General features: G+C 45.3%; 1 protein-coding gene across 1 annotated transcript; it reads left to right on the forward strand.

The window, feature by feature from the left end:
• Positions 1-10,605: 10,605 nt before the first annotated feature.
• On the forward strand, positions 10,606-11,191 carry LOC100762114 (PEST proteolytic signal-containing nuclear protein). The gene is given in 2 exon segments (XM_027432179.2): positions 10,606-10,651; positions 10,654-11,191. Coding segments are annotated over 2 exon segments (474 nt in total). The 3' UTR covers positions 11,082-11,191.
• The last annotated feature ends 2,645 nt before the right edge of the window (positions 11,192-13,836 follow it).

Here is a 13,836-nt window from a genome sequence, read left to right on the forward strand (position 1 = left end):
GTGATGTTAGTAGTGAGGTTTGTGTGCTCTTCGTTGAGGGCTACCAGGGATTTGGGATTCTAACGGGCCCATGGGCTCTAACAGTGCTTTGGTCTCTAGAAGTCCCGGAGACTTTAACAGTGCTGTGAGCTCTCTACCACTCCAGTGGACTCCAACAGTCCCTTGGGCTATAACAGTCCTGGGGGCTCTAACAGTCCTGTGTGTTCTAAAAGATATGTGGGCTCTAATAGTTCCATAGGCTCTAACACTGCTGTGGTCCTAATAGTCCTGTGCTCTCTAAAAGTGCTGTGGGCTCTAACAGTCCTAAGGGCTCTAACAGTGCTGTGAACTCTAACAGTCCTGTGGTCCCGAACAGTGCTGTGGGCTATAACAGTGCTGTGAATTCTAACAGTCCTGTGGTCTCTAAGAGTACTGTGGGCTCACACATTCACCTGGGCTCTAAAGGTGCTGTGAGTTCCCTAACAATCCAGTGGGTTCCAACAGTACCTTGGTCCCTAAGAGTCACGTGGGCTCTAACAGTCTTGTGGTCTCTTAACACTGCTGTGGGCTCTATCAGTCCCCTTGGCTCTAACAGTGCTGTGATCTCTAAAATCCTGTGGTCTCTAAAAGTACAGTGGGCTCCAATAGTCCCTTGGGCTCTAAAAGTCCCATGGGCTCTAACAGCACTATGGTCTCTAACAGTGCTGTGGTCTCTAAAAGTCTTGTGGGTTCTAACAGTGTTGTGTGCTCTAACAGTCCCTTGGTCTCTAATAGTTCTGTGGCCTCTGACAGTCCTGTGGGTTCTAACAGTGCTGTGGGCTCTAAGAGTCCCATGGGCTCTAACCGTACTGTGAACTCTAAAAGTCCTGTGGTCTCTAACAGACCTGTGGGCTCTAACAGTGCTGTGGTATCTAACACTCCTATGGGCTCCAACAGTGCTGTAGGCTCTAACAGTGCTATGGCCTTTAACATTCCAGTGTGCTCTAACAGTGCTGTGGTCCCTAACAGTGTTGTGCTCTCTAACAGTACAGTGGGCTCCAACAGTCCCTTGGGTTCTAAAAGTCCCATGAGCTCTAACAGCACTATGGTCTCTAAAAGTTCTGTGGGCTCTATCAATCCCCTGGCCTCTAACAGTGCTGTGAACCCTTTAACATTCTCGTAGGCTCTAGCAGTCTGGTGGACTCTAACAGTCCTGTGGGTTCTAACAGTGCTTTGGTATCTAACAGTGCTTTAGTCTCTAAAAGTGCTGTGGTCTCCAAAAGTGCTGGGGGCTCTCAACCTGCTGAGAGATCTAAAAGTGCTGTGGTCTCTAACAGTGCTGTGGTCTCTAACAGTCTCCCGGTCTCTAACAGTGCTGGGAGTTCCCTAACAGTCCAGTAGGCTCTAAAAGTCCTAAGGTCTCCAACAGTGATGGGGTCTCTAACAGTCTGGTGGCTTCTAACAGTTCTGTGGTCTCTGACAGTCCTGTGGGTTCTAACAGTGCTATGGTCTCTAACAGTCCCCTGGGCTCTAACAGTGCTGTGAACTCTTAACAGTCCAGTGAGCTCCAACAGTCCCTTGGTCCCTAACAGTCCCGTGGGCTCTAACATACTAGAAGTGCTATGGGCTCTCACAGTCCTGTAGGCTCTAACAGTGCTCTGTTATCTAACAGGCCCATGGGCTCTAACAGTGCTGTGGTCTCTAACAGTCCTGTAGGTTCTAACAGTCCTGTGGTCTCTAACAGTCCTGTAGGTTCTAACAGTCCTGTGGTCTCTAACAGTCCCATGGGCTCTAACAGTGCTGTGAACTCTAACAGTCACCTGGGCTGTAACAGTGCTGTGAGTTCCCTAACAGTCCACTGGGCGCCAACAGTTCCTTGGTCCCTAACAGTCCCGTGGGCTCTAACAGTCCTGTGGTCTCTAAAAGTGCTATGGGCTCTCACAGTCCCCACAGTGTTGTGGTCTTTTACATTCCAGTGTGCTCGCTATGGGTTCTCACAGTCTTTTAGTGAGGTGCGCTCTCAAAAAGTCCCAAGGTCTCTAAAAGTCACATCAGATCTAAGAGTTCTGTGGGCTCTAACAGTCTGGTGGTCTCTAACAGTCCTGTGAGCTCTAACAGTGCTGTGGTCTCTAACAGTCCCACGGGCTCTAACAATGCTCTGAGCTCTCTAAAAGTCCCATGGTCTAGAACAGTCACATAGGTTCTACCAGTGCTGCGGACTCTAACAGTCCTGTGGTCTCTAACAGTGTTGTGGGCTCTATCAGTTCCCTGGCCTCTAACAGTGCTGTGAATTCTAACAGTCCTGAGGTCTCTAACAGTCCCTTTGTCCCTAACAGTCCCATGGGCTCTAACAGTGCTGTGGTCTCTCGAAGTGCTGTCGCCTCTCACAATCCCGTAGGCTCTAACAGTGCTGTGGTCTTTAACAATCCCATGGGCTCTCACAATGCTGTGGTCTCTAAAAGTCCCATGGGCTCTAACAGTGCTGTGGTCTCTAACAGTGCTGTGGTCTCTAACAGTGCTGTGGTATTTAACAGTCCTGTGAGTTCTAACAGTGCTGTGAATGCTAACAGACCTGTAGTCTATAAAAGTGCTGTGGGTTCTATCAGTCCACTGGCCTCTAACAGTGCTGTGAACTCTTAACAGTCTTGAAGGCCCTAACTGACTTGTGAGCTCTAACAGTCCTGTGGGTTCTAAAAATTTTGTGGTCTCTAACAGTCCTTTAGGCTCTAACAGTGCTGTGGTCTCTAAAAGAGATGGGGGCTCTAAACCTGCTGTGAGATCTAAAAGTACTGTGGTCTCTAACATTGCTGTGGGCTCTAACAGTCACCAGAGTTCTAAAAGTGCTGGGAGTTGCCTAACAGTCCAGTGGGCTCTAAAAGTCCTATGGTCTCCAACAGTGCTGTGGTCTCTAAAATTCCTGTGGGTTCTAACAATGCTGTGTGTTTTAACAGTCTCATGGTCTCTAACAGTTCTGTGGTCTCTAACAGGACAGTGGAATCTAACAGTCCTATGTTCTCTAACAGTTCTGTGATCTCTAATAATCTTGTGGATTCTAACAGTGCTGTGGTCTCTAACAGTCCTGTGATCTTTAACAGTCCCTTGAGCTCTAACATTGCTGTGGACTCTAACAGCCTGTGGTCTCTAACAGGGCTGTGGGTTCTAAGAGTCACCTTGGCTCTAACAATGCAGTGAGTTTCCTAACAAGTGGGCTCCAAGAGTCCCTTGGGCTCTAACAGTTCCGTGGGCTCTAATAGTCTTGTGGTCTCTAAAAGTTCTGTGGTCTCTAACAGGCCTGGGGGGTTCTAAATGTTCTGTGGTCTCTAACAGTCCTGAGGGAGCTACCAGTGCTGTGGGCTCTAACAGTCCCCCTGGGCTCTAACTGTGCTGTGGTCTCTAAAAATACAGTGGGTTCTAACAGTCCTATGATCTCTAACACTGCTGTGATCTCTAACAGTCCTGGGGCTTCTAACAGTGATGTGATCTCTAAATCTCCTCTGGGTTCTAACAGTCTTGTGGGCTCTAACCATCCCATGAGCTCTAACACTCCTGTGGTCTCAAACAGGCATGTGGGCTCAAACAGGCATGTGGGCTCTAAAAGTTCTGTGGCCTCTAACAGTGCCATGGGCTCTAAGAGACCATTGGTCTCTAACAGTCCTGTGGTCTCTAACAGTCCTGTGGTCTCTAATAGTCATGTGGTCTCTAACAGTATTGTGGGCTGGAACAGTCCCATGTGTTCTAACATTGCACTGAGCTCTCTAACCGTCCAGTGGGCTCCAACAGTCCCTTGGGCTCTAACAGTGCCATGGGATCTAACAGTGGTGTGGGTTCTTAAAGTCCTGTGGTCTCTAACAGTGCTATGGTCTCTAACAGTCTTATGGCCTCTAACAGTACTGTGGTCTCTAACAGTGCTGTGGCCTCTAAACAGTCCTGTGATTTCGAACAGTGCTGTCATTTCTAACAAATCCACTGGCTCTAAAAGTGTTGTGGTCTCTAAGTGAACCAAGGTCTCTAAGAGTCCCGTGGTCTCTAACAGTCCCATGGGCTATAATATAACAGTGGTGTGGTCTCTAACAGTACTGTGGGTTCTAACAATCCTGTGGGTTGTAACAGTCCCTTCGGCTCTAACAGTCCCATGGGCTATAATATAACAGTGGTGTGGTCTCTAACAGTCCCTTGGGCTCTAAAAGTGCTGTGGTCTCTAACAGTCCCTTGGTCTCTAACAGGCCTGTCGGCTCTAACAGTGCTGTGGTCTCTAACAGTCTGGTGGTCTCCAGCAGTGCTGTGGGCTCTAACAAGATCCTGGGCTCTAACAGGGCTGTGAGCTCTTTACCAGTCCTGTGGGCTCTAACAGTCCAATGGGCTCTAACAGTTCTGCAGGCTCTAAAAGTGATGTGGTCTCTAAATGTCCCGTCAGTTCTAACCGTGCTGTGGCCTCTAAAAATCCTGTGGTCTCTAACAGTCCTGTGGGTTCCAACAGTGCTCTGGTCTCCAACAGTCGCCTGGTCTCTAACAGTGCTGTGAGCTCTCTAACAGTCCCATGGGCTTTAAGAGACCAATGGTCTCTATCAATGCTGTGGTCTCCAACAGTACTGTGGGTTCTAAATTGCTGTGGGTTCTAAAAGTCCCTGGGGCTCTTAGAATCCCATGGGCTCTAATAGTCCTGTGGTCTCTGTCAATGCATTGGTCTCTAATAGTCCTGTGGGATTTAACAATGCTGGGGACCCTAAGAGTCCCTTGGGCTCTAACAGTCCCATAGGCTCTAAGAGTGGTGTGGGTTCTAAAAATCCTGTAGTCTCTAACAGTCCTGTGGGTTCCAACAGTGCTCTGGTCTCCAACAGTCGCCTGGTCTCTAACAGTGCTATGAGCTCTCTAACAGTCTCATGGGCTTTAAGGGACCAATGGTCTCTATCAATGCTGTGGTCTCTAACATTACTGTGGGTTCTAAAGTGCTGTGGGTTCTAGCTGTCCCTGGGGCTCTTAGAGTCCCATGCCCTCTAATAGTCCTGTGGTCTCTATCAATGCATTGGTCTCTTACAGTCCTGTGGGATTTAACAATGCTGGGGACCCTAACAGTCCCTTGGGCTCTAAAAGTCCCATAGGCTCTAACAGTGATGTGGGTTCTAAAAGTACTATAGTCTCTAACAGTGCTGTGGTCTCCAAAAGTACAGTGGGTTCTAAGAGTCCTATGTTCTCTAACTGTGCTGTGGTCTCTAACAATCCAGGGTTGTAACAGTGATGTGGTCTCTAAATCTCTAGTAGGTTCTAACGTTCCTGTGGGCTCTAACAGTCCCATGAGCTCTAACACTCCTGTGGGCTCAAAGAGGGTTGTGGGTGCTAAATGTCCTATGGTCTCTAAGAGTGCTATGTTCTCTAACAGTCTTATGGCCTCTAACACTGCCGTGGGCTCTAACAGACCGGTGGTCTCTAACAGTCCTTTGATCTTTAACAATCCTGTGGTTTCTAACAGTGCTGTGGGCTCAAACAGTCCCCTTATTCTAACAATGTGGTGAGCTCTCTCACCATCCAGTGGGCTCCAACAGTCCCTTGGGCTCTAACAGTCCCATGGGATCTAACAGTGGTGTGGGATCTAAAAGTCCTGTGGTCTCTAACAGTGCTATGGTCTCTAACAGTCTTATGGCCTCTAACAGTGCTGTGGATTCTCACAGTCCTGTGATTGCCAATAGTGCTGTGGGTTCTAACAATCCCACTGGCTCTAAAAGTGCTGTGGTCTCTAAGAGAACCATGGGCTCTAAGAGTCCCATGGGCTCTAACAGTGCCGTGGGCTATAACAGTGCTGTGGACTCTAACAGTCCGCTGGGTTCTAACAATCCTGTGTGTTCTAACAGTCTCCTTGGCTCTAACAGTCCTGGATGCTCTAACAGTGCTGTGGTCTCTGACATTCCCTTGGGCTCTAACAGTGCTGTGGTCTCTAACAGTCCTGTGGTCTCCAACAGTGCTCTGGGCTCTAACAAGCACCTGAGCTCTAACAGGGCTGTGAGCTCTTTACCAGTCCTGTGGGCTCAACAGTCCAATGGGCTCTAACAGTCATGCAGGCTCTAAGAGTGATGTGGTCTCTAATGTCCCATGGGGTCTAACCGTGCTGTGGCCTCTAAAAATCCTATAGTCTCTAACATTCCTGTGGGCTCCACAGAAATGTGGTTTCCAATATTCTCCTAGTCTCTAACAATGTTGTGAGCTCTCTAACAGTCCCATGGGCTTTAAGAGACCAATGGTCTCTATCAGTGCTGTGGTCTCTAACATTACTGTGGGTTCTAAAGTGTTGTGGGTTCTAACTGTCCCTGGGATTCTGAGAGTCCCATGGGCTCTAATAGTCCTGTGTTCTCTGACAATGCATTGGTCTCTTACAGTCCTGTGGGTTTTAACAATGCTGGGGACCCTAACATTCCCTTGGACTCTAACAGTCCCATAGGCTCTAAGAGTAGTGTGGGATCTAAAACCCTGTAATCTCTAACAGTGCTGTGGTCTCTAAAGGTACAGTAGGTTCTAACAGTCGTATGTTCTCTAACAGTGTTGTGGTCTCTAAATCTCCTGTAGGTTCTAACAGTGCTGGGGTCTCTAACTGTCCCATGAGCTCTAACAATCCTGTGGGCAAAAACGGGTGTGTGGGTTCTAAAAGTCCTGTGGTCTCTAACAGTGCTAGGTTCTATAACAGTCTTAGGGCCTCTAACACTGCTGTGGGCTCTAACAGACCCGTGGTCACTAATAGTCCTGTGATCTCAAACAGTGCTTTGGGCTAGAACAGTCCCCTGTGTTCTAACACTGCATTGAGCCCTCTAACCATCCAGTGGGCTCCAAATGTCCCTTGGGTTCTAACAGTCCCCTGGGATCTAACAGTGGTTTGGGGTCTAAAAGTCCCATGGTCTCTAAGAGTGTTGTGGTCTCTAAATCTCCTGTAGGTTCTAACAGTCTTGTGGGCTCTAACAGTCCCCTCGGCTTTAACAGTCCTTGATGCTCTAACATTGTTATCTTCTCTAACAGTCTTATGGCCTCTAACAATGTTGTGGATTCTAACAGACGCGTGGTCTCGAATAGTGCTCGGGTATCTAACAGTTCCATGAGCTCTAACACTCCTGTGGGCTCAAACACGGGTGTGGGTTCTAAATGTCCTGTGGTCTCTAACAGTCCTGTGGTCTCTAACAGTGCTGTGGGCTCGAACGGTCCCCTTGTTCTAACACTGCAGTGAGCTCTCTCACCGTCCAGTGGGCTCCAACAGTCCCTTGGTCTCTAACAATCCCATGGGAGCTAACTGTGGTGTGGGATCTAAAAGTCCTGTGGGCTCTAACAGTGCCCTGGCCTCTAAGAGTGCTGTGGGCTATAACAGTGCTGTGGACTCTAACAGTATTGTAGTCTCTAACACTGCTGTGGTCTCTAACAGTCCCCTGGGCTCTGACAGTGCTGTGGTCTCTAACATTCCTGTGTGCTCTAAGAGTGCTGTGAGCTCTAACAGTCCTATGGTCTCTAACAGTGCTGTGCGATATAACTGTCCCCTGGGCTCTAACAGTGTTGTTAGCTCTCTGACAGTCCTGTGGTCTCTAACAGTGCTGTGGGTTCTAAGAGTCCCCTGGGCTCTAACAGTGCTGTTAGGTCTCTGACAGTCCTCTGGCCTGTAACAGTGCTGTAGTCTCTAACAGTGCTATGGTCTCTAACAGTCGCTTGAGTTTTAACAGTGCTTTGGGCTCTAAAAGTCCCATGGCCTCTAAGAGTGATGTGGGCTCTAACAGTGTTTTGGTCTCAAACAGTCTTGTGGTGTATAACAGTGTTGTGAGCTCTAACAGTCCTAGGGGGTCTAATAGTCCCATGGACTCTAGCAGTACTGTGGTCTCTAACAGTGCTATGGGCTCTAACATTCCCCTGGGCTCTAACAGTCCCTTGGGCTCTAACAGTCCTGCAAGCTGTAAAAGTGCTATGGTCTCTAACAATCCCGTGAGCTCTAACAATGCTGTGTGCTCTCTAACAGTGCTCTGATCTCTAATAGTCCTCTGGTCTTTAACAGTTCTGTGGGCTCTAACAGTGCTGTGGCCTCTATCAGTCCTATGGGCTCTAACAGTGCTGTGGTCTCTAACAGTGCTGTGGTCTCTAACAGTCCTCTGAACTTTAACATTGCTGTGTGCACTAACAGTGCTGTTGACTCTAAGAGTCCTTTGGTCTCTAACAGTGCTGTGGGCTCAAACAGTCCCTTGGGCTCTAACTGTGCTGTGAGCTCTCTAACAGTCCTGTGAACTCTATCAGTCCTGTGGTCTCTAACAATGCTAGGGTTTCTAAGCTTCCAGTGGGCTCTAACAGGGCTGTGCATACTTTAACAGTCCTTTGGCCTCTAACCATGCTGTGGTCTCTAACCGTCTTATGGTCTCTAAGAGTCCTGTGGGCTCTAACAGTCCTGTGGACTCTAACAGTGTGTTGACTCTAACAGTCCTGTGGTGTCTAACAGTGCTCTGATCTCTAATAGTCCTCTGGTCTTTAACAGTTCTGTGGGCTCTAACAGTGCTGTGGCCTCTATCAGTCCTATGGGCTCTAACAGTGCTGTGGTCTCTTAACAGTCCTGTGATCTCTGAAATTCCTGTGGTATTTAACAATCCCATGGATTCTAACACTGCTGTGGGTTCTAACAGCCCTGTGGTCTCTAATAGTCCCATGGGCTCTAACAATAGTGAGGTCTCTAAAAGTGCTGTGGGCTCTAACAGTGCTGTGAGATCTCTTACATTCCTATGGGGTCAAACAGTCCTTCGGTGTCTAAAAATGCTATGGATTCTAACAGACCATTGAGTTTTTGCAGTCCTATGGGCTCTAACATTCTCAGGGGCTCTAACAATCCCGAAGGCTCTATCACTGCTGTAGGCTCTAACAGTCCTGTGCTCTCCAACAGTCCCTTGGGCTCTAACAGAGCTCTGGTTTATAATATTGCTATGGTCTCTAAAGTCCTATTGGCTCTAAAAGTCCTGTGGTCTCTAAGGGGCCCATGGGCTCTAATACTGCTGTGGTTTCTAACAGTCCTGAGGGCTCTAACAGTCCTGTGATCTCTAACCGTCCCTTGGGCTCTAACAGTGCTCTGGTCTGTAACATTGCTATGGTCTCTAACAGTCCTATGGGTTATAACAGTCCTGTGGTCTCTAAGAGGCCCTTTATCTCTAATACTGCTGTGGTCTCTAACAGTCCTGTGGGCTCTAACAATCCTGTGGTCTCTAAGTGCTGTGGTCTCTAACAGTCCTGAGGGTTTTACAGTCCCGTGGGCTCTAACAGTTCTGTGAGCTCTAACATTCCCCTGGACTCTCACAGTGCTGTGAGCTCTTTAACAGTCCAGTGGGCTCTAACAGTTCTGTGGACTCTAATGGTCCCCTGGGCTCTAACAGTACTGTGAGAGCTCTAACAGTCTTGTGGGCTCTAACAGTCCTGTGGTCTCTAAAAATGCTATGGTTTCTAACAGTCCCATGGGCTCTAACAGTGCTGTGCATTCTAAAAGTCCTGTGTTCTCTAAATGTACTGTGGTGTCTAACAGTCTTATGGTTTCTAACATTGCTGTGGGCTCCAATAGTGCTTCGGGCTCTAACAGTCCCATAGCCTCTATCAGTGCTGTGGCCTCTAACAGTCCTGTGGTCTCTATCAGTCCTGTGTGTTCTAACAGTGTTCTGGGCTCTAACAGTCCCTTACACTCTAACAGTGCTGTGGGCTCTAACAGTCCTGTGGGCTCTAACAGAGCTGTGGTCTCCATCAGTCCTGAGGGCTCTCACAGTCCTGTGGTCTCTAACAGTCCTGAGATCTCTATCTGTCCTGTGGTTTCTAACAATAATGTGTGCTCTCACATTCCCGTAGGCTCAGGAGTGTTGTTGTATCTAACAGTCCCCTGGCCTCTAACAGTGCTGTGAGCAGTAAGAGTCCTGTGGTGTGTAACAATGTTGTGGAATAGAACAATCTCATGGGTTCTATCAGTGCTGTGAGCTCTTTAACAATCCTGTGGGCTCTAACAGTGCTCTGGGCTCTAAAAGTTCCATGGGCTCTAATTTTGCTGTGGCCTCTAAAAGTCCTGTGGTCTCTAACAGTCCCGTGGTCTCTAACAGTGGTGTGGGCTCTAATATTCCCCTGGGCTCTAACAGTCCTTGGGATCTAACAGTCCTGAAAGATCAAAAGGTGGCCTCCGAGTCATCTGACACAAGCGACCTGCCCGCCGGACCGAGTTCGATGGTGGGATCATACACACTGAGGCCCAGTGACAGCTCTGACTCCAACTGTGGGCTCGGTGGGACCCAGCATGCCCGAACACTGCCAACGCCTGGGTAACAGTGAACCTCCATCCATGAAAAGAGGACAGACATCAGAGTATTGGCTCTGTTTGCATCTACCAGAAGAGAACCTTGGTCCCACACCCACCAGGAGAACAAGAAACTCTTGCTACACCTACCAGAAGAAAGGATGAGAAGAGCACAAGGTAAAAGCACATCCAACAACAGAAAACCCAATATGACACCACCGGAGACTAGGAACCATACACCAGCAAGACCTGAACATCACGATGCAGATGAACCAGAAGAGAATGACATTAAAAGCATCTTCGTGAAAATGATAGAGGACATGAGAAAAATCCCTTAAAGAAATAGAAGGCCCATGCTGCAAGGGGAGGCCGTGGCATGGGAGATGGCAAACTGGAAGGCGGGAGAGGAGAAGCCTCAGCGAGCCGGAGCCACCAGAGTAATGGAGGGGAAAGTTCCAGTCGCAGCGCTGAAAATCGATCAGCTGATGAAGAAGCTGCGGACCTCCCCACAAAGCCTACAAAGATCTCCAAGTTTGGATTTGCCATAAGTAGTCAGACGACAAAGAAAGCATCAGTCATATCCATCAAACTTGGATCAAGTAAGCCTAAGGAAACAGTTCCAAACCTTGCTCCAAAAACCCTTTCAATAGCAGCAGCTTTCAATGAAGATGAAGACAGTGACCCAGAAGAAATGCCTCCAGAAGCTAAGATGAGGATGAAGAATATTGGAAGGGACACACCAACATCAGCTGGACCAAACTCCTTTAATAAAGGAAAGCATGGCTTTTCCGATAATCAGAAGCTGTGGGAGCAAAATATAAAATCTCATCTTGGAAATGTACATGACCAAGACAATTAAATGAAATGTTTTGAGATTGGGTATGGGTGGGTGCAGTTAGAAGGAACAGTCTCCTTTTGTAAAGAATGGTGCAAGACTAGCTTCGGAGCCTTTTTTTTTTTTCTTTTTCTGTTTTTCTTTTTCTTTCATTTTTTTTAAAGATTGAGTGGTACACTAATAAATGAGAGTTTAAAATTAGAGTTAATTTATGTTTTATATACAGATTTCAAGACATTTGCTAATTTTGTAGTTTCATGTGATTAGTTTCCAAAGGTTACAGATAAAAAAGAAATCAGAAGTGGTACCTTTCGAAGAATTGCATATTTTTTTAGACAACTATTAGCACATTAAGAGGGAAGCTAAAAGTTACTGTCTACTTAAAACTGTGAGCAGTTCCTCTCCTGACTCCACTCCCTTGTCACCTGAACTGCCTGGTTCGAACGAGCAGCCTTGTACAGAGGGAATATTGGATTGAGAAGACAATGTTACTGGACTATCGACTGAAAGTAAATTTAGATAAAATTAAAATAAACTTTTTCCTATGGGCATTTCATTTTGTTTTAGGTTATCATATACTAGTGTTGCATCGCTATCAGTGGGTACAGATGCTTTGCTCTTTTAAAACAATTTTTTGTCAAAGTTCTTGTGTGAAGTATTATTAAAAATAGCCCACTTCACTTTAATGGAGGTTGTCTCCATTCAGGAGTCTTCAAAGAACACTATCTGCTACCAAAGTAAATCAGTATTTTGAATGTGCTTCTCTTGTTTTTTTTTTTCTAGTTCCTATAAGCATTTCCACCAGAACTTGAGGCAGATCATAAGGAAGCTGTTTCTTTTAAAATAAAAACCCCCACCAAAAATATAAATGTACAGACTGCTTTACATATTTGGCTGGTTTTTATTTTTAAAAGGTTTAAATGCCAAAAATGTCTAACATTGTATGAAGACAGATAAGGCAGTGCACTTTGTGACTTTTGAAGCATTTAATTTACTAACGTATTAGATCAGATTTGAATTGAACTCAAATATTTATTTGTACAACTCCATGCTTATTTTAAATATATACATGCTGACCAGTGATTTCAAAAGCACACTTTAACGGCAGAAAATGCTTCTTCAAACACATTTTCATTATGAAGTCTCACCACATATATTCTTAGATTTGTGTATTGCAGGGGGTTTGTTTTGTATTTTTGTATTGTATATGGGCTTTTTTTCAATGTGACAGTTAATGCATCTTTAATAGTTGAAGACAAAAGAAATAAGATTTCCTTGAAAATTACAATGTTAAATTTGGAGGCAGCTTTGGTGAGTTTCACCGGTGGTAATTATTCACTAGCATTTTTAGCATAATAACTTCCAAAAAGCAGCCTTCAGATATTCCTAACACTTTGTTCACTACATTTAGGTTTACTAATAAGCCCCAAGTAAAAAAATGGAAAGGTACATAGCACTGTTAGTTCTTACATGATTTAAGTATATCAAGATACAGAAATTTAACTTTTATGTAAGCAAACTTGTCCATTTTATTTGTCCATTTTACTGTTTGTTGAAATAATATCTCTCCTACATATTCTTTACTTGACTCAAATGACATATTAACTTGAGGTCAAGATGAGGAGAGAGAGAGACAACTGAGCTGAATGTCTTTACTAAAATTACAATACATTTTGTCAAACTTGGTAAAAAAAAAAAAAGAAATGGAAGAAAAAAACAAACCAAAAATACAAGACATCAACAAATCTCTCAAGGAAACAGTTCAAGACCTAAAAACTAAAATAGAGACAATAAAGAAAGCACAATCTGAGGGAATGCTGGAAATAGAAAAGCTGGGTAAACGATCAGGAACTACAGATGTAAACATAACCAACAGAATACAAGACATGGAAGAGAGAATCTCAGGATTTGACACACTAGCAGAAATAAATTTGTCAACCAAAGAAAATCTTAAGTCCAACAAATCCCTATCCCAAAATATCCAGGAAATATGGGATACCGTGAAAAGACCAAACCTAAGAATAATAGGTATAGAAGAAGGTGAAGAAATCCAACTCAAAGGCACAGAAAACATATTCAACAGAATCATAGAAGAAAACGTTCCCAATCTAAAGAAAGACATACCAATGAAAATACAAGAAGCCTACAGAACACCAAATAGACTGAGCCACATAATAATAATAAAAGGTCTCCTCGCCACATATTATCAAAACACCAAACATACAAAACAAAGAGAAAATATTAAGAGCAGCAAAGGAAAAAGGTCAAGTAATATATAAAGGCAAACCTATCAGAATCAAACCTGACTTTTCCATGAAACTCTGAAAGCCAGAAGGTCCTGGATAGATATTCTACCTACACTAAGAGACCATGGATGCCAGCCCAGACTACTATACCCAGCAAAGCTTTCAATCATTACAGATAGAGAAAACAAGATATTCCATGACAATACCAGATTCAAACGACACATATCCACCAATCCAGCCCTACAGAAAATACTGGTAGGAAAATTGCAAACCAGGGAAGTTAACTTACCAACAGCCAAAAGGAAAAAGAGACAGAATCCCACACATAATCTCTCCAGCATCACCAAATCAAAAACAAACAAGAATGAACAATAATCAATTGTCATTAATATCCATCAACATTAATGGTCTTAACTCCCCTATAAAAAGACACAGATTATCAGAATGGATAAGAAGACAGAATCCTTCCTTCTGTGGTATACAAGAAACTCACCTCAACTTCAAAGACAGACGGTACTTAAGAATTAAAGGTT

This window comes from Cricetulus griseus, chromosome X (genome assembly GCF_003668045.3).
Source record: "Cricetulus griseus strain 17A/GY chromosome X, alternate assembly CriGri-PICRH-1.0, whole genome shotgun sequence".
NCBI classification, from domain to species: domain Eukaryota; kingdom Metazoa; phylum Chordata; class Mammalia; order Rodentia; family Cricetidae; genus Cricetulus; species Cricetulus griseus.